This window comes from Magnolia sinica, chromosome 10, assembly GCF_029962835.1.
Source record: "Magnolia sinica isolate HGM2019 chromosome 10, MsV1, whole genome shotgun sequence".
Classification (NCBI taxonomy): domain Eukaryota; kingdom Viridiplantae; phylum Streptophyta; class Magnoliopsida; order Magnoliales; family Magnoliaceae; genus Magnolia; species Magnolia sinica.
The window spans coordinates 62,259,820-62,278,923 of NC_080582.1; the positions used below are offsets into that span (position 1 = coordinate 62,259,820).

At 38.1% G+C, this 19,104-nt stretch overlaps 1 protein-coding gene across 2 annotated transcripts in view; it reads right to left on the reverse strand.

Annotated features, from left to right (window-relative positions):
* Positions 1–19,104, reverse strand: part of LOC131216875 (DNA polymerase epsilon catalytic subunit A-like) — a 155,805-nt gene that overhangs the window by 27,351 nt on the left and 109,350 nt on the right. For both annotated transcript variants that reach the window (XM_058211473.1, XM_058211472.1), the window contains exons 33-38: positions 12,541–12,731; positions 5,728–5,911; positions 5,560–5,624; positions 2,890–3,022; positions 2,695–2,796; positions 2,512–2,595 (exon numbers count right to left, since the gene is read on the reverse strand). In XM_058211473.1, the coding sequence (XP_058067456.1) occupies positions 2,512–2,595; positions 2,695–2,796; positions 2,890–3,022; positions 5,560–5,624; positions 5,728–5,911; positions 12,541–12,731 (759 nt within the window). The remainder of the gene's footprint in view (positions 1–2,511; positions 2,596–2,694; positions 2,797–2,889; positions 3,023–5,559; positions 5,625–5,727; positions 5,912–12,540; positions 12,732–19,104) is intronic.

Consider the following 19,104-nt stretch of genomic DNA (forward strand, 5'->3'; position numbering starts at 1 on the left):
GGCAGATTAGTTAGTTCCCACGAATTAGTGGAATACATGGAAGTCATCTCCTCATCCATAGCCCCTTTCCAATTTTCATCCAACAATGCATCTCGAATGGACTTTGGAATAGAAACAACAGACAAGGTAAGAGCAAACTTCCAATAATTTGTAGACAAGTGGTCAAAAGTAACGAAATTGGAGATTGAATGAGAGGAACATGAACGTTTACCTTTACGAAATGCAATAGGGAGATCATTGCCAGAAATGCAATAGGGAGATCATTGCCAATGTTGTCAAAACGCATATGCACATTTTTTTAAAAATAAAAAATAAAAAATATAGGAATTTTTTTTATAAAAGAAAAATATATAAGAAATTAAGGAAACCTTTCCTAACTTAATAGATAACTAATTTTACAAATTTAAAATATATTTGAGAGAAATAAAATCAATTATACAATGAATTAAACATCAAGTGCTTGGAATGTAGAGGAGAGAGAGAGAGAGAGAGAGAGAGAGAGAGAGAGAGATTAAGACCACTTGGAATTAAGAAATGTAAGAGAAGAGAGAGAGAGAGAGAGAGAGAGAGAGAGAGAGAGAGATTAAGACCACTTGGAATTAAGAAATGTAAGAGAAGAGAGAGAGAGAGAGAGAGAGAGAGAGAGATTAAGACCACTTGGAATTAAGAAATGTAAGAGAAGAGAGTAAGAGAGTTTTGGGGTGAGAATATTGCAAATGGATAGGCAAAAAGTTATTTTTTGCCAAAAATAAAAAAATATGTGCCAACCATTGGCTAATATGCGATCACATATGCTTATTGGTTAAACTCTGTTTCTATTTATATCTTCTTGTTATTAGTTGCTTATTTTGCTTTGGTATGTGTAGAGCAATGTTTTAAATAGCGTGTAGCGTATAGCGTGGCATTTGGCCTTCTATAGCGTGTAGCGTAAGCCTTAATATTTTTAATTAAAATAATAGAACATATGATAAGATTTACAAAATGCGTAATTTCCATGAGTTCTTGAATATGAATCTGAATCATCAACCACTTATTTCCATGCAAAATCCCTCTCTCTTTGCCTTTAGACATCTCTAAGTATGACTTCTTTTTTATTCATTGAACATCACAAATTCATGATATAGACCACAATTTGGATAGTCCAGATTGATCTAAGTGCTCTATCTACGATATGGACCACAATTTGGATGGTCCAGATTAGTTTAATATAGTGTCGTGTGTCATAGGTATAAGTCATCACCATTTTAAAATAGGAGTTTAACTAACATAGAAAAAACACTTGAAAAAATGAGATTTCAGGTAGCTTACGGTATGCACGCTACACAATACGCTACGCTACGGGCCTATTTGATTTTCCATGATGTAGGTATTTACCTTGTAAATAAGTAATTATTACTTTTTCACTTGTTTGAAAATGGGTGAGTAATTCCACTTAGAAAATCGGTCCAAAAATATTGACTTAAATTTGTGGGCCCCACCGAAATGTATATGATATATCCGTGTCGTCCATCTGTTTTACTAGAATATCTTAGGGAATGAGTCGAAAAATGAGGCAGATCCAATGCTCAATTGGCCCACATGAAAGGAAACAATGGACTTAATTTGTCCATCGTTGAAAGTTGGTTCTTTTATTGGGGCCCACATTGAGGTTTATTCACCATCTAACCCGTTCATAGGGTCACATAGACATGGATAAGTGAAAAACATAAATATAAGCTTGATCTAAAACTTCTAAGGACCCCAAGAAGTTTTTTATGGTAGGCATTCGATTCTCACAATTTCATGTGGTGTGGTCCACTTGAGCTTTGGATCTGCCTAATTTTTGGGCTCATGCCCTAAATTCGGTTGGCATAATGAATGGGCGGTGTGGATAAGCCACACACATTATGGTGGCTCCCATATTTATTTTGCAAATTTCTTGATTTAAGTGTTTAAAAAGTAACCGGTCAAGTCAGCATTGGGAAAGATGCAGTAATTACCTTGGTAAATAATGATTACTCATTTACAAGGAAATTATAGTTGAGCCAGAAAATCAAACAGGCCCTACATGTAGTGTACGCTACATACCCTGTAGCTTATGCTACCAGGGAATTATGCTACATGCGTACGCTATGTAGCGTTTTCACTATGCTACGCTATGTAGCGTACGCTACACACTACGCTACAGCGCTACTGAAAACACTGGTGTAGAGTTTTTTGGTTTTATTAATATAAAAGTGAGAGGGTGGACATCCAACCCTAACTCACCTTTCCTATCTTCTCCCAACTTTTTTTCCTCTTCTTCTCTCTTTAATCTATACTTCTAAAATATAAGACTGAAAAAATGAATGTTTAAGATACAAGATTACATGTGACACAATAGGAAAAAGAAAAAGAAAAACAAGAGAAATCTAGAGAACAATCTTGTTAGGCATGCATCATGAAAACTCCAGCTAAAAGAAATGGGAGGCTATGTATTTTCTGGACTTGCTTTAAACATGAAAATATAAAATAAAAACAGTTAAAACTGACCTGTTGCTGATCACGTAATGCCCTAGAAAAGAAGACATCAGCAGTAAATAGAAGCCAATCAAGTTCAAAATTCCCCAAAGGCACCTGTTCCAATAATGTGGATACGGTTACCAAAGTTTCATAGGCATCCATACAAATCATGATTTCTATGAAGGTCTTCCTACAGATGAGGTAACATGTTACATGCGCATATCTCGAAAGAGCCATTCTCTCATTCAACCACTGGGATGATGCGGCACATCGTTGCATTCCAATTTTTCCAGCCACAATTTGCCATCCTAGAGCCTACACGAAGCATAGAATAAAGCATCAATAAATGCTTGTTGGTACATGCATTGGACCAAAATGTAAACTACAAAGAAGTGCATGCACCAAAACCTGATATTGGCTGTCACGAGCATTGCAAGGGATGTTGACACATGGGAAATCATCCAGAACGTGTATACCTGACTTCATAGCTTGAATATTTGGGCATTCAATGACACCGATAGCAGGCCCGTGATGCTCATGCCTGTCATGGATCATAGCATAATGTGTTGAAAACTAAACTGGAGAGGCAAATCTTGAAAACTATGACATAGGCAGAAGAAGGCAAACATCTGGTTTCTCTGTTAACAGAAAAACAGAAAATTGAGCACCTTAAAAGTGGATTCTAGGAGGAACTAATTTTATTGGTAGTGATTGTAAAATTCAACCAAACTTACCAACCTCTAAATCCAGGCACATTCCATAGAAGATGAGTACCATACATTGGAAGAACGAGTTCCCCAAAGTGAATAGGGAACTCAGGCTTTTTTGCCTCTCCTAGGCCATTTTAGGGTATTATTCTAAACTCCTTCCACAGCTTTGGAGCCATGTTGTCTTATTCATATCATAGTGATGATAATGGATATTGAAACTCATGGTATCATAACCACAAATCAATGGTTGTCATCTCTAGCAGTTGAATCCTTGAAAGAATGAATAAAGTGGCACCTTAATCTCCTTGCAGATCATCATAGCAATGATCTCAAGACCCCTACTTTTGACAGCTGCATCATTGGCCTCTCAAAGTACATAACAACACAATATGTTTAATCTAGAAGTCCTCTTTTTGGTAAGTAAGCTGGGCTAAAACAATGTTCAATCTAGATGTCATGTCTTGAATCTTCTTTAAAATGTCAGGGAACTTCAGTTTAAAGAAGTGTACTAGACCATGTGTATGAGTCAAATGGAGAAGGGAAACTTCAGTTAATGTGGGCTTTTGTTAGATGGTGGCACTGTGTGAGCTCCAAAAAGGACTTGAGCAACCCAGGCTAGAATCATTCTTTTTGTTGGATTGGACCAGACGAAGCACTTCTGTTTTATATCCATGGACACTTGTTTTGTTCATGTACATAGCTTCATGCTGAGTTTGTTGGCCAGCAATCTTTGAAAATTGGAAATGGTTAATCCTCCAAAAATCTTTTTTATAATTATGGAAGAAAATGATAGCTAGAGAAGCAATACATATACAGTAAGGTTTAATTCCTAGTGGAATTAATTAAGGACAGCCTTTTTTCCAGCAAACAACCATACCAAACATTTGGTATGTTCTACTTCTACATACTAAATCCAGTGTTTGAAATATTGGCACCACACTATGTATCACACACCCTTGGTATCAAGTAATGAATTGCAGTCTGCTGAAAACATTGGAGGAACTTTAGGAAAATGTCTTTTGGCCATATGAAATCAGTGTTGTCATGTGCGAGTGCTCTCTCTCTCTCTCTCTCTCTCTCTCTCTCTCTCTCTCTCTCTCGGAAGTTGGAAGATCAAAATTCAAGCACTTTCAAGTTTCAAGGAAGATAGCTTGTTGATTTTCTACAATAATAAATAAATAGCTTGTTGATTTTGTTGTTACTTCTTGTTAACTATATTTTAAATGTCAATGATTTGATGTTTAATTCATTGTGATTTTAAATCTCTCAAATGTATTTTAAATATGTAAAATTAGTTATTTATTAACTTAGAAAAGTTTTTCCTAGTTTTATATATATATATATATATATATATATATATATATATATATATATATATATATATATATATAAAATATTTTTCAAAAAATAAAAAATAATAAAAAATATGCGGCCGCATATGCAATTGTGCGATCGCATATGTGCATAGGCATATGCAATCGCACATGATCGCATATGCAATTCGACAACATTGTATGAGATACAAATATATCCAAAATGAGTTCATATCATTAAAGGATCATACAAGCAATTAAAAAAAAAAAAAAACCAAAGAATGCAACCAAATTAGCAAAAAGAGTGCAATTGTGCTAAGTCTAAGTGGTATCTTCTTATGCGTACTGCTGTAACAAGGGTAGACCATAAGGTATTAGAAGCAGACGATCTTATGAAGAAAGTTTCCCACATATAAAGGGATTAGAGTGTGGTGCCCATCGGAAGAAACATAAAAATCAATTGAGGAAAGATGATGCCTGCATAAAGACCTAAGTATTAATAATAAGGTAAGCAAAAGAATGTAATCTTTTAAGGAAGAAGATACAACGAGGGAGCTATAGTAAAAGTGATTAGAAGTCACTTCCCCGATTGAAAGATACAAAGAAGGCAAGATGTGAAGTATGGAATATTAATTATGAGAAACAAATTCATTAAGTTCACGAAGGAGAACATGCAAAAGGGAAATATCACAGATAGTGGGAAATATCATGAAATAATGCAGATTGCCATATATCAGCATGGATCAACAATATTTGGACACTTTGTATCCCAGGATGGTTTTGTATCACTGACCAGTGATACTGACAACATCGGTCAATGTTGTTGATACATGGAACATTGATTAAATCTTTCCATCTACATTCCAAGTATATCTAGGCCTTTCTTAAACTATAATCTTACTGAAGTGAATGGTTGTAATATACTATCCAACATGAGATATGCCACTTCATGCAAAAGTGCCAGTTAAACATGCATTCTCCCAGGTTAGTTTGTCAACATGTTCAAACGAATATGTCAGTGCTTACTGAGACTTAAAAGATATGTAGAATAAAACCTGTATTCATTTAGGGTTCTCTGCAACAGCTTTTCAGCATCTTTGACAGTTCCAACATAGTCCACCTAAATATTAGTAATGATCATGAACCACAAAGAACCAAAAAAGCAATTAGATACAACATAACAGACAGGATAAAGTTTAAACAAGACAAATACATTACTGTACCTTCGAAGATATGCCATTTCCATGCACTGAAGGTTCCACAGAAAGTGCTTGGCAAGCTTCACGGAACTGTTTTTCAAGAAGAGATGGGGATAATTCTTTGTTCTGAAAAGGATTGACCACCACGACGAATATTGTACCAGATGTAGGAAAATATACAACATATACTGCTCTTCCATCAGTCCCACTGACATCGATAAAAGATATCTCAAAATAAGAAACTAACAAAAAATTTCTTTCACAAGAAAAAATGCACAATGTACAAGTGAAGAAAAATGCATAAATGTAAGGATTGAAAACCAGCATCTCAGAGTCTTTGCTCCATGGTTAGAAGCAGCAATAACATCAATTAAAAATACAAAATGTTGAATGAAACTTTTGAAGGAGAAAAAGTCACAAGTACACCTTGAAGAGAGGGCAAGGAAAATGCCTCAGAGTACACTTTCAAGGTGTCTTTTAACTGAGGCTTACACCTACGGACATGGATATACCTGGGCGCCTGCCTTAATACATGTCCCATGGGGAAGGCGGTGGCTGTAACGGCCACCACCGTTACTGTTACAATACGAGCCATAACGGCCATTATAGCCCCTACAACAGCTGTTACAGTCACTTTATATATATATATATATATATATGTGTGTGTGTGTGTGTGTGTGTGTGTGTGTGTGTGTGTGTGTGTGTGCACCTTTGCACATGTGTCATGGGCCCAAAATCCGAGCAGTCCATGTGATGCAACACCCCATGAAACCCCCAGGGACCAATTTTCACCCTGATCCAAAACTCTGGTGGGCCATAGCAAAGAGAGCTGCAAATCAAGGGAGGAAATTGTTTTCATTTGCAATGGCCCACCAAAGTTTTAGACCGGGGTAAAAGTTGGACCTTGAGGGTTTCATGGGGTGTTGCATCACGTGGACCATTCAGATTTTGGGCTCACATCCCGTGTGATGAGTTCTCAAAAAGTTGTCATGAGAACTCGTGAGAATTGATGTGCAACAGAGCATTGGGCTGTGTGTGTGTGTGCGTGTATCGGCTCCATAACTAACCGCTATGAGGCTGTTATGGCTGTGACAGGGGTCTGTTATGGGGCTGTTACGGCTATGATAGGGGTCATAATGGGAACCATAATGCTCATTACGGGGCCAATAAAGGGTCCTTTTTCCAATAATGGTTATCACAGCCGTTACGACCCTGTAACGTGTAATAGTTGGTACCATTACCATTACAAAACAGCCAATACGGCTCCCCTATGGCCGTTATGGGACACCACGTCCATGCCTCCAACCTAGGCCATGGTGGAAACTCTTACGCTTATGAGTATAAAGTTAAATGGTGGTTATGAAAACAAAATGCAAGTATTTGAAAGCTTAATAAATGTTCGCAGACAAACCTAAATTAATGTCATAACTCATCATCAACATCATAATAATCATTACATCAGTAGCAAAGCCTTGTCCCAGCTATTTGGGGTTGGCTTCACAAAACCCATTTAAATAGGAATTATCATGATTGATTGGCGATAATTCAATAAATAGTTGCCCATCCAACATTAACCCTCCTTTACCTAGGAGGGTTCTTGCCAATATAAAGGCTACCATGCAAAGTTGAAAAGGCAAGAATAATGCTATGATGATGATAAGTAGAATGTAACAACTATGAAATGAACAAAAGACAACAATATGCTTGTTCTACTTCTACATCCTTCTGAATTTTCATTTAGAAGTACAAAATATGGGCCTAACCCATATGCTCCAACGCTTCAAGATGACACATATCAAGATAGGCAAAACACCATCCTTACCTAATCTATTGCTACATATAGCCTCATATTTTACTTTCGAATGGTATTGATTATAACTATTGGACGTAATGTTCACAATATTGATTATAACGGCGAAAAAAAATTCAAAAAACCAAAAATATCAAAATTTTCTTGTACTTCTTTCTGGTAGATTTAACCAGCTCCTTTTGAGTAGTTGTGGAGGAAATCTCATATTTAGCAGGAAAATAGAGATCGAAGAGTAGAAATGGGCCGAAAACCCATTCAGTGAGACAAGATTGAGCAGAGCGTATGAAGGAGTACAAGGAAGAGCTAGCATGCCTTGTACTAAGTTTAAGGACAATAGAGGAGTAAAATGATGCTGAGTACAAATGGCCGGTTCAAGAGTCCCTATTGAACAGTAAGAGGTGAACTAGATAAGATGGAAGGAGTCGAGTAGGCCTACTTTTTAAGGGTCTATGTGAGAGGTTGGTAGGAGTAGTGGGGTTGCAGTAGTGACAGGGTAGGCGACACTAACAGGGGGAGTACAAGTCGCAATGGTATAGTAGGGGGTATGGGTCACTTGCAGAGTGTGAGGATGTCAGATCCATCTCCAGATTCATCAATTTATGGGGATGCAGGTGTAAGACCCGTGACCCCGAAATCTGGTTTGTACACTGGATAGCCGTTGACTATAGGTCCATTGGCCTCGAGAATGTTTTGACTTGCTCATAATGTTGTTCTGTTATCAAGCCGCAAGCCGTATTTCAACCCGATGTTCGAATTTAAGATATGGACTTAAAATTAAACAATCTGAGAAATGACAATTATGTCCTTATTTTATCTGGCGGAGCCCCACCATCGAGTTTTCAAAATCCGTTAGGTCCGAGAGCCTAACTGTTGTAATCGTAGTCGAGTTACGGAGTTAATGGCAAAAACGGCATGTCAACAGGACACCCGGAGTGTAAGTTATGCATAGATATGTACATGTATATTTTGAGAAAATATACTCAAATGACCTCAATGTTTTTAAACTCCTTGGAATACATTAGTTCCAACTACTTAAATAACATTGTTATATTGCTCCTATACGCTTAAACTTTTCAAAATCATCACAAAACATCCCATAACCCTTTAAAACCAATTTCAAGTCCACACAAATGAAAACCCTCTTGCAGGATTTTATTTTTCAGCACTCTTTCTTGTTGAATGTGAAGTTGAGAAGAAGAAGAAGAAGAAAAGGAAATAGAAACTGAGATTGCAAGTCAATCCTTTGATAGTTACAGGTGAGTGTATAGATTAGGAGCACGTATATGTGTATTTTGAGGTTTTCTTCAAAACCCTATCGCTGGAATTTCTGTTTGAAGGTTAGAGAATTGCTGGATTTTTCTGTTTTAGGGTTAAGGTTTCGCTGGATTTTCATTTAGGGTTGGAAGATTGCTGAAATTTCTGTTTTAAAGTTAAATAATTGCTGGATTTTCTGTTTTAGGGTTAGGTTTTCGCTGGATTTTCATTTAGGGTTAGAAAATTGCTGAAATTTCTGTTTTAAGGTTAAATAATTGCTGGATTGTCTGTTTTAGGGTTAGGTTTTCGCTGGATTTGTATTTAGGGTTAATAGATTGCTGGTTTTTCTTTCAAAACCCTATAGAAGACTAGCTTTGTTGATTTAAATTCGTTAGGTTATTGCAGGACTTTCTTAAGGTTATGGCTGGTTATTGCTGGACTTTCTTAAGGTTATGGCTAATTAGATGAAAGTGGATTTTCTACGTTAGTTGACTAGATTATTAATGGATGATTAGATGAAAGTCATACGTATTTTTAACGGGTTCTCTCTTTGTCCCTTACAAACGGGTTCTCTCTTTGTCCCCTACATCCGCCCACTACCTGTTTGACAAATTGTTTCAAAGAAATATCCTACATCTTTTTAATGTAGTTACTTCTTGAGAAAAAGCATGCTTGTAGCATGAAGTCTTATAGCAGAATAAATCCCGGATTGGAATTAGATTGGCTAAGTCATGTGCATATCATATGCATGATTCATAGTTGTTGTATCATTGTATGCTTGAGCGTGAATGATTCATATCATGATATGGTGATCATCGTGGGTTGTGGTGCGACCCACGATGTGTCTATGATGAGTATGTAAACCGTTTAGATACATGATGTATTACATGAGACCCTTATGAGGAATTTAAATGTGGAACTTAAATGTATGAGGACACCACATGAGGAAGGTCATCCTATGTTTGCCTTGAAAACCATGACATATTGTGCTTGTATGTGGACTTATGCATATGGTAATTGTAAATGTGATGAAACATACTTTGTTATAACTTGAGTTGGACACCACACCGGAAATGTGTAATTCGACAAGACATGATTAGAGGGTCCGTGGGTGAAAGTCTCTAAACCCCGATTGGTACCATTGGGAGCGACCAATGCTTAGATCGGGTGGAAGAACAGAGCGCTAGAATGCCGAAATACCAAAGTAGGCAGCGACTCCCACCGACACATGTCGATTGGTTGAGAGGTTTGACCTGACCTGCTTATGAGCAAGCAAAGATAGGTTGTGTGTGATAAGCTCGTAAATTGTCCACTATCGTTTTGCCAGGCGACTTATTACTTCTCGCTGTTAAGCAGATAGTGAGGTTTAACACAAGTGGGTTAGACTAGTTCGGCCCGTGAACTATGTAGTCCCACCTCTGTAGTTGACCACGGTGGAAAAATCTACACAAGTGGGTAATAATCATATGCGAGTCCCACCTCTGTTTTAGACCCTGGTGATCCAATTGAGAAATGTAGAAAGTTGTGGAAATGTTGAAAGAGTAGGCATTGTATCTTTATTTTATTGTTATCAAGCCAGAAAGTATGTGCATTAGAGGAGCATGACATGAAACATGCATTTTCACTGCACACACGCACTCACTAGGCTTAGTAGCTCAAGCTTTCCTTTCTATTTTTTTTGTTACAGGTGAGAGTAGGGAGCTGCAAGAGTAGAGGCTATAGACTCCAGTTGTCCTTTTTGTTTTATACATATCAGTATATATATTTTTTTGTAATACCCTGAATATGTACATCAGGTATAGTAAATATGACATGGTTTATGTTTTGTTTTTACCTTGATGTGCTCAGTTGTACACAATAATATATGTTGAATATGATAAAATTTTGAGACATACATGCTTATTGTTTTTACTTTCAGAAATCCTCCTTGTGGAGCCCCGCTTATGGGACTTAGGATGTGATAGTTGGAAGTCCCAAAATCGGAGTTCTACGGAGGCTGTCAACCAAAATTTGGTGTCCCGTAATCATGGATTACCAACACTAGATTTAGGGTCGTGACAGCAGGGGGACGTAGAATGGTTGAAAGACACGTTCAATAGAAGAGATTTAAGGAACAAGATGGGGAAATATATTATAATGTTAAGAACATAAATGCTTAGGTGCAGGGGATGGGAACAAATGCAAAACCTCCCTTCTCACGTGAGATTATCAGCGCATGCTTGGATGTGGAGGTGGAGAAGATTAAGCATGAAATTGATACTTTGAGGTCGTCTTGGGAGCAATATGGGATCACACTAATGTGTGATGGATGAACAAGGCCGACTTGATTGTCCCTCATAAATTTTATGGTCTACGTAGGGGAACAACCATCTTTTTGAAGTCCATCAATGCATCAAATGAGATTAAGAATGTAAATTACATATATACACTAAATAAAGAGGGAGGTGGGAAGGAATAATGTTGTTCAGATCGTCACGAACAATGGGAGTGCATTTTTTAAGGCAAGGAGTATAACATGTACTAGACTTTGTGGGCTTACTAGAGCATAGATTTGATGTTGGACGCAATAGAGGGGCCAACTGTTAGAACCATGATTGTTGATGGGAGAGCAGTTATGCACTTCATTTACAGTCACACCTGACTTTTATCCAAGACGACAGAAAGTGTAATGGAAAAATAATGTGGTCTAGGGCAACATGGTTCATTACTAATTTCATTGTTGTGAGCAACCACTAGAAACATAAGCATGGATTCGAGCGTATATGATCCTTTGCTAAGTGGTCAGAATGGGATAAGAATGATTCTCTCAGGGGAGGAGGACCTAAAGGATTGTCATGAGTGATGCGATCTAGGATCACACGCATTATATGTTGGGGTTTCTAGAACCCTTTTAGTCTTTTTCTTTATTTTTTTTTAGAGAGAGGATTCTAGAGCCCATGTACACAGTGTTGGGGAAAACAATAAGTTTTATGTACGAATTGATGTGGTTTATGAAAGATACGATCAAGGAAGAGGCTCCCAAGTCGGATAAATGTGTGTACAACTAGTATGCTTCCAACTCCAGTTTTGTATCAGCCACAAACAAACAATTACACAACACCAAGGATGGGTGTACTCATCCAGTTCAAAGGAGATGAATACCAGCAATAGTTAAGAGAGTACCGGTGTTGGAACCATTCTACCATAAACTAGGCACAATATTGATGATTCATGGAGCAACAATACTATGGACACCCTAGTGGAGTCAAAGACAATAACTTTGAGCCGCCTCATAACTCTAAGTGAGTCCGAGGCCCAAGATGTAGTGTGCATAGTGTGCAGAGATGTATTTTTGCTTCTTTTCTTTTTTGACTTTTGGATAGATTGATTGTGATTCAAAACACTACATTATATGATTAATGAATAATATGAATTCATTTTGGATATAATACACTTCAGTTTAGGACCCTATAGAACGAAAGCTTCTATTTCATACCTGTTTTTTCTTTTTCTTTTTTCATGATTTTTGAGTTCCAAGCATGTAATGATGTCTCTTTAGCATTTGAATTTTCATTGAAAAATTCCATCATTTTCCCAATGTCTCACTCAAACAGCGAAACGCTCCCCGATACATATGATATTTCCCTTGAGATACCAATATGTTTCTATATCCCAAGGGTGCAATACTGATATTGCGAACACCAATTGTATGTTTGTTGTTACTAGATATAAATTGTACTCTTCCAATAGTGGAGGTTCGTGTTAGTCAGTAATTATCATAGCTCAGACTATACCTATGATACAAGTAAAAGAACGAGATGGCTTGATCCAAATAAGAGCATTCTGTGGTGGTCTTCATATGTAATTCACTTAGACTCCATCCATCTTGGAAATTTCGGTTTTTAGCTGTTCTATCCACTTTGCAAACACAACCAATCTGGAGAAGAGCATTATAATGTAGAGGCACCTTCGTCTCGTAAATTCCCTGATCAATGATATACAATCTAATTAATTGGAGATGCAAAAACAACACAAAAGATAAAATAACACAAACTATTATCACAGTATTGCACAAATAAAATGTGTGAATAGTAAATCAGTATACGTAGTTCAGTAGAAAATTCATTGCAACACATTGACATTCACTGGGAATGAAATTGTTATAGGTAGCTGAGTATTTGATAACACGTTGCTAGGCATGCATGCATACACACAGAGGCAAGCTCACATGCACATTCACACATGTGTGTATGCAAAAATATAATAAGATCCAGTATCAACAATGCAAGGTGTCAAAAACCATGCTTTATAATTGAATATGATTTGTAGATCTTAAGCATAGCTCAGAGAATGTTAAGATAGATTTTAGCAAGCAAAGACGAAAACAGAAAGATACAATGTAGAGTTACTTTCTACATTGTAGAAATCAAACTTAGAAAAGGAAAAAAGAAAGAAAAAGCCCAGCTGAATCAGTCCAATCCATTTGAATCAAATCATGGATACATACGTTCAATTGTCCAATGAAGGAATCAAATATTAAAAGACAAAGAAGAAGAAGAAGAAGAAGAAGAAGAAGAAGAAGAAATCGTGATCCAACCCCCAACAAAGATAAGAGAACTTGGAGGTAGTAGCTATCTAACAGCTTCAACCGAACATGACTCCAAGCGCTAAAATACATCCCATGCTGACTTTTGTTCTTCTTTCTTTAGTGGAACTGGAAGAAAAGGTAAGATCTTACATTTCAAGCTCGAACAGAACATAAATGTCATTTCAAACCAACAAACTCATTGACCATTTGTCTCTTTCATTTAGAGCTCCAACAGAACTCAAAGATCATCTCATGCTAAGAAAAGTTCCTAAAAAATGGGGGAGAAATGTATTCCAAAGAAGCACAACTCAAAAGGTTCCTAATGTCATCTATTAGAGAATTTTCTTTTGCACATGTAGAATAGGTATTTTTGAAAGAGAAGGTCTGAAGTCTGACCGGTTGGACCATAATTTCCATACAACCCAGAAAATAACTTCCAACTTTCATGTGTGTACGACTTCCAACCCGTGCAATAAGTTGGCCCAATCTTTGAGATTACTTTGTGCAAAAATCACCCACATCCATTCAAGTAGTTTACCACACTCGTATTTTGTTATTTATCTATGGATAAACATTGTTTTCTACAGACTAGCCCACCCAATGAGTGAATGGAACTGATTTTTGCACAAGGTGATCTCACGATAAGCCAAACCTGTTAGAAGGATTGGATGTCGCATGAACATGATAGGTTGGAACTTTTTCACTAGGTGGACTGTAGATTATGGTCCAACCGGTTGGACTTGAAACCTTCTCTTTTTTAAAAGCCTAGGGTACTCGAAGAGAGGCCAAAGTGCAACCAGAGACAACAAAAATAACTACTTGTAACAAATAGATGCACATTCCAAAAGCATAAGTCGCAAATCAATAGAATAGATATAGAGAGTGTAGGGTGCTTTTATGTGCTTTTGGGTGTACATAGTGTTGTGAGCTCCTGTGGAGTATGTTTTTCATATTTCTAGCATTATATTTTTCAAATCTCTCTCCACTCACACTTCTCCATCTCTTTTCTTTTCCCTTTCTCTTTCTTCCACTTCCTAAATTCACCCAAACCTACTTGGTATCAAAGCAGACACACTCACATTGAGGTTTGCTGTAGAATCTTGCTGACGTCAGTAGATGTACCCTTTGTACGGACATTGGGAAAAGTGTGGTTTGATAAATCATGATTTTAGAAGATTTGTCATATATCTTGTGGAATTTTTAGAGAAATTTTGAGGTATGTTTGGAGATCATCTTTAGTCCATCCATAAAACCCTTAAACGTCAGCAGATGTACCCTTTGTATGGACATTGGGAAAAGTGTGGTTTGATAAATCATGATTTTAGAAGATTTATTATATATTTTGTGGAATTTTTAGAGAAATTTTGAGGTATGTTTGGAGATCATCTTTTGTCCATCCATAAAACCCTTTAAAAAAAACAAAAAAAAAAAAAAAAAAAAAAAAACCATTTTTTGAGATTTCTCCCAACTCAAATGAGTTTTCTTAGATTTGAGTCCGTAGGTAGGGTCGATTTTACCCTATCAAGCTATCCATAGTATTATTTCTAGTTGTAGTTGGGTTTTAATGATCCAATGGTGAGTTTTGTGGACTAGCAGTGCCATTTTTTGGGTACCGAGGGTTTCATTAGACACCAGGGCTCTTGGTGCTTCCTTGTGAGGAACATTTCTTGCTTGATTCAGGGCCTTGACCTCGATTGTTGGATTTACCTTCTGTGGCTATTTCTAGACCCTCAAGCAATCATCTAGAACCCAAATTTTCGTGTTTCTTCCTGTTGTGTGTCCACTTCTTTGAGTTGGTTGTTGCTTGGGGTTTGTGTTTGTGGACCCTTTTGGAGGACAAAATCCCATTTGGATCCATTGTGGGATCTTTGGAATCTCATCCCATGTTTATCACAACAGTCAAGTAGAATGGTAACAATTATTTGCAATGAATCAATCAGTAAAGTTGTTTTAGGGGAAAGGGACAAACTCTCCTACATATTGGATAAACCTTTGGATCCTTCAAGACTTGGACAAAGGAGTACTACCAAAGTCATAGCTTGGCTGCTTAACAATATGGATTCTACTTTCAGTAATTCCGTAATGTTTCTGAACTCTGTCAAAAGAATATAGGACACCCTTCATGATATGCATTCAGAAGCCCAGAATGTATCCGGAATTTTTCAGACCTCAAACATCAAGAAATTTCAACAAGATTCAAGATCCTTGAAGAAGTATTTTTCAGCTCTTCGGGGTATGTGGGGTGAGTTGGATATCTATCATCCTCTCCCTTCCCATTGAACATGCATGGAAGCATCATGAAGAGACTAGAATAATGCAATTTTTCTCTGGCCTCAACTCTGAGTATTAAAATATTAAAAAACAAATTATAGTCATGGACCATCTTCCTTCTCTAATAGCTATCTATGACATGTGTCAAAAGGGTTGATGCATCATCCACCTCTACTTATTTCGTTTGATCGATCTGCATATGCCATTGGGGACCAGCCTTCCTTTAGCTATGGTTTTAGAGCTCTAGTGTGGAACGCTCAGGGACGTTGACGTGATAGTGGATCAAGTAACCAAGGTAGGGGTCGTGACACTAATCATGATGGTCGTGAAATTCGTGGCCAAGGTGGACGAAGACGTGGATGTGACAAACTTCGCCTCTATGCACATTGTTGGGGTACAATCACTCTGCTCTTAGATGTTGAGATCTTGATGCCCGGTATGTCCTTAGCTAGTAGTGCCTCCACTAGCTCTAAGAAGACTTTACAACCAACTATAGTAGAGAAGTTTTCCTTGTGTGATTCTGCTCGTCTCATGAGGCTTATGATGCATTGATGTGACTTCATATTCGTCAGGTTCCTGACACTTCTAGAGCCACTATAGCCTAGTCAGGTATTTCTCTCCATGTGTCCTCTTCTCCTTCTCCCTGGGTTATTGACACTGGAGCCACCTTTCATATGATAGATAAGCATAATTTGTTTAGCTCTTATCTTCCTTCTAGTCAATCACATTTTATCATTATTGCTGATGGAAACCAAACTACTATATCTAGAACCAGTTTCATCAAGCTTCTCCCACTATGCATTTCCCATCAGTTCTACAAGTTCCCAACTTTCTCCTTAATCTACTATCTATCAGTTCTCTTACGAAATCCTTGAATTGTTCAATAACCTTCTTTCCTTTTTTACTGTGTTTTAGGACCTCTAGACGAAGCAAATGATTGGTGGGAGCCGTGAACGTAAAGATATTTATTTCTTGGATGATGTACTTGTGATAGAATCTAATGCCTTGTGCTTAGATAGAGAGTCAGTGCCTAGATGGCATTACCGCTTAGTCACCCATCCTTGTTTAGGTTAAAACTTTAATTTTGTTCAATTTCTGTATCTAAATCTTCATGTTGTGAAACTTGTGAGCTCTCCAAACATCACCAAACTATCAATCCTCCTAGTTCATCTAAGCCGATCACTCTCTATTCATTTGTTTCAACCTACAAGGATTATGGCGTTGATTGTCTATGCGGATGATATTGTGTTGTCCAACAATAATATTGAGGGAATGGTTGCCATTAAATCTTTTCTCAGGACTCGATTTGACATAATTAAAAAAAATAAATAAATAAAATCTTGGGACTCTTCGATATTTTTTGGACAATAAAGTTGATCGATCAAAGTCCGAAGTTGTGCTCTTTCAAAGGAAATATGCCATCCATCTTCTCTTAGAGATAAGGATGCTAGGATGTAACCTGCTACCACATCTATGAATACTACTCACAAGATTAGTCTTGATGATGGTGAGCTCCTTTATGATCTTAGGAAGAAAAATTTGCAAAGTCTTGAAAGACACATGACCAAGTCGCGCATGCCATAAGGCAGCCGACTCCTAACTAGACTTGAAACAATGAGAAACAGAAGTAAAAGACCTCGATGAAGCATCACTCCTAGCAAACAGCTCCCCCAGATGCAGAAAGTAGAGACCACCGCGCTCATGGCCCACAACAATTGTCCTCTTCATATTTAAGTCTTGAAAGATGCAATGAGAAATGAAGAAAATCACACAACAGTTGAGGGCTTTTGTAAGGCTACGAATAGAGATCAAATTTGCACGAAATTTAGGAACATAGAGAACAATGGACAAGGTGAGAATAGGAGAAAAAGACACACGGCCAATGGATTCTATACGAGTAGAAGTCCTATCAGCTAGACGTACTAGACGGCTACAAGTAGAGGAACTAGATGGAATAAGACAAGTGTGCTCACCAGATGTATGATCTGATGCCTCATAATCAATATTCCAGGTCGTAGGAGTGGAAAAGGCATGAAGTGCAGTACTTGTGGTCATAACGAAGGAGGAGATAGATGGTTGTGAAGCAGAAGAAGCAGGAGGCACAGACCAGGTCTGAAGCATGAAGATCGATAACATCGACTTTGGTCATGGTAACTGTGTCCATCTGATTAGAGACATGAGAGATGTCAAGAGGACGACGACCAGAAGAGTCAGATATGATCCCGATCTCATTAGAAGCAGCAACATGAGCAGTAGGACGTCCATGTAATTTGAAGCACCGATCTCGGGTGTGTCTGAACCGATTGCAGAAGGTGCACATAAACCCGCCACAACCATGACCTCATCTTTTGATAAAACCTCCTCGAGAATGTAAACCACCACTTCAATCACCAGATGAGGACAATGGTGGAGGTAAATGTAGTCCTCTCCTGAGTAGCAACGGATACTAACATCACCAGCCTGCGGGCCTCCTTAGTATGAACAATGGAATATGCTGCTTGAAGAGAGGAAAATGTAGTAGCAACAACAAGTTGGGTCCGGAGGGCTTCACATTCACTGTTCAATCCAGCCAAAAATGTATATGTTTTTGCTACATCTTCCTGTATCCTCGCAATCTCTACATTGCGGCTATCTGGAAGCTCACTCAAGGGTTACAGAAGACTCGGTTCTTCCCAACGACTCCTTAGTGCACCAAAATATTCAGTACCTCGATCCGCTAAGACTCACGAGCCGAGCATGGTGGTATGGGACACCGTGGTCGTGCTATCGGCCTACGCTGGGGCGACGAGCCTCCTCGTAGTGTCCAATGAGCAACCCAAACTCGTGAGCCAAATACGGTGGTATGGGACACTGTATTCGAGCTGTCGGCCTACGATCAGGTGACGAGCCCGTAGTGACCTCGAGAATACACTAGGTCTATGTTGAGGTGACAAGCCTTTCCGTAGTAAACTAGAGTATAAACCAGGCCTACGCTGACGATGACGAGCCTCTCCGTAGCACCCTGGAACTACCTATCGTATGTGACTACTAGGATTGACGACCCTAGATGGATCAATGTTGGGTCAATGATACAAAGGGAGGTACCTTAGTTTCCTGAACATGCTGTATGAATAAACCTAATTAAGTATTGGCTAACACGATCATGCACCGCACTACATGTGCTTTGGCGAGGAAGCGCACGTTTCGGGAGGATGCCATGCGCGAACGTGAGATGAAGTCGCTGAGGGAGTGTAGGCGAGGGCATGCATCATTATCGCATACCATTCTTGCATTAACAAGAGTAATCTAGGACATGATTGTTGTACTGCTTTATCATTACTGCTTGATTGAATTGATAATATGTTAACATTTGCCTTATAGTTCCACTGAGTTGATCACTCACTCCCACTCTAGGACGGTGTTTTAAAACACCAACTAGACTCTGTCTTAGTTGCAGATGATGGCACAGCTTATGAAGCAAAGCCTGATTTTTATGACGACGAGGAGTTCTCGTATATGC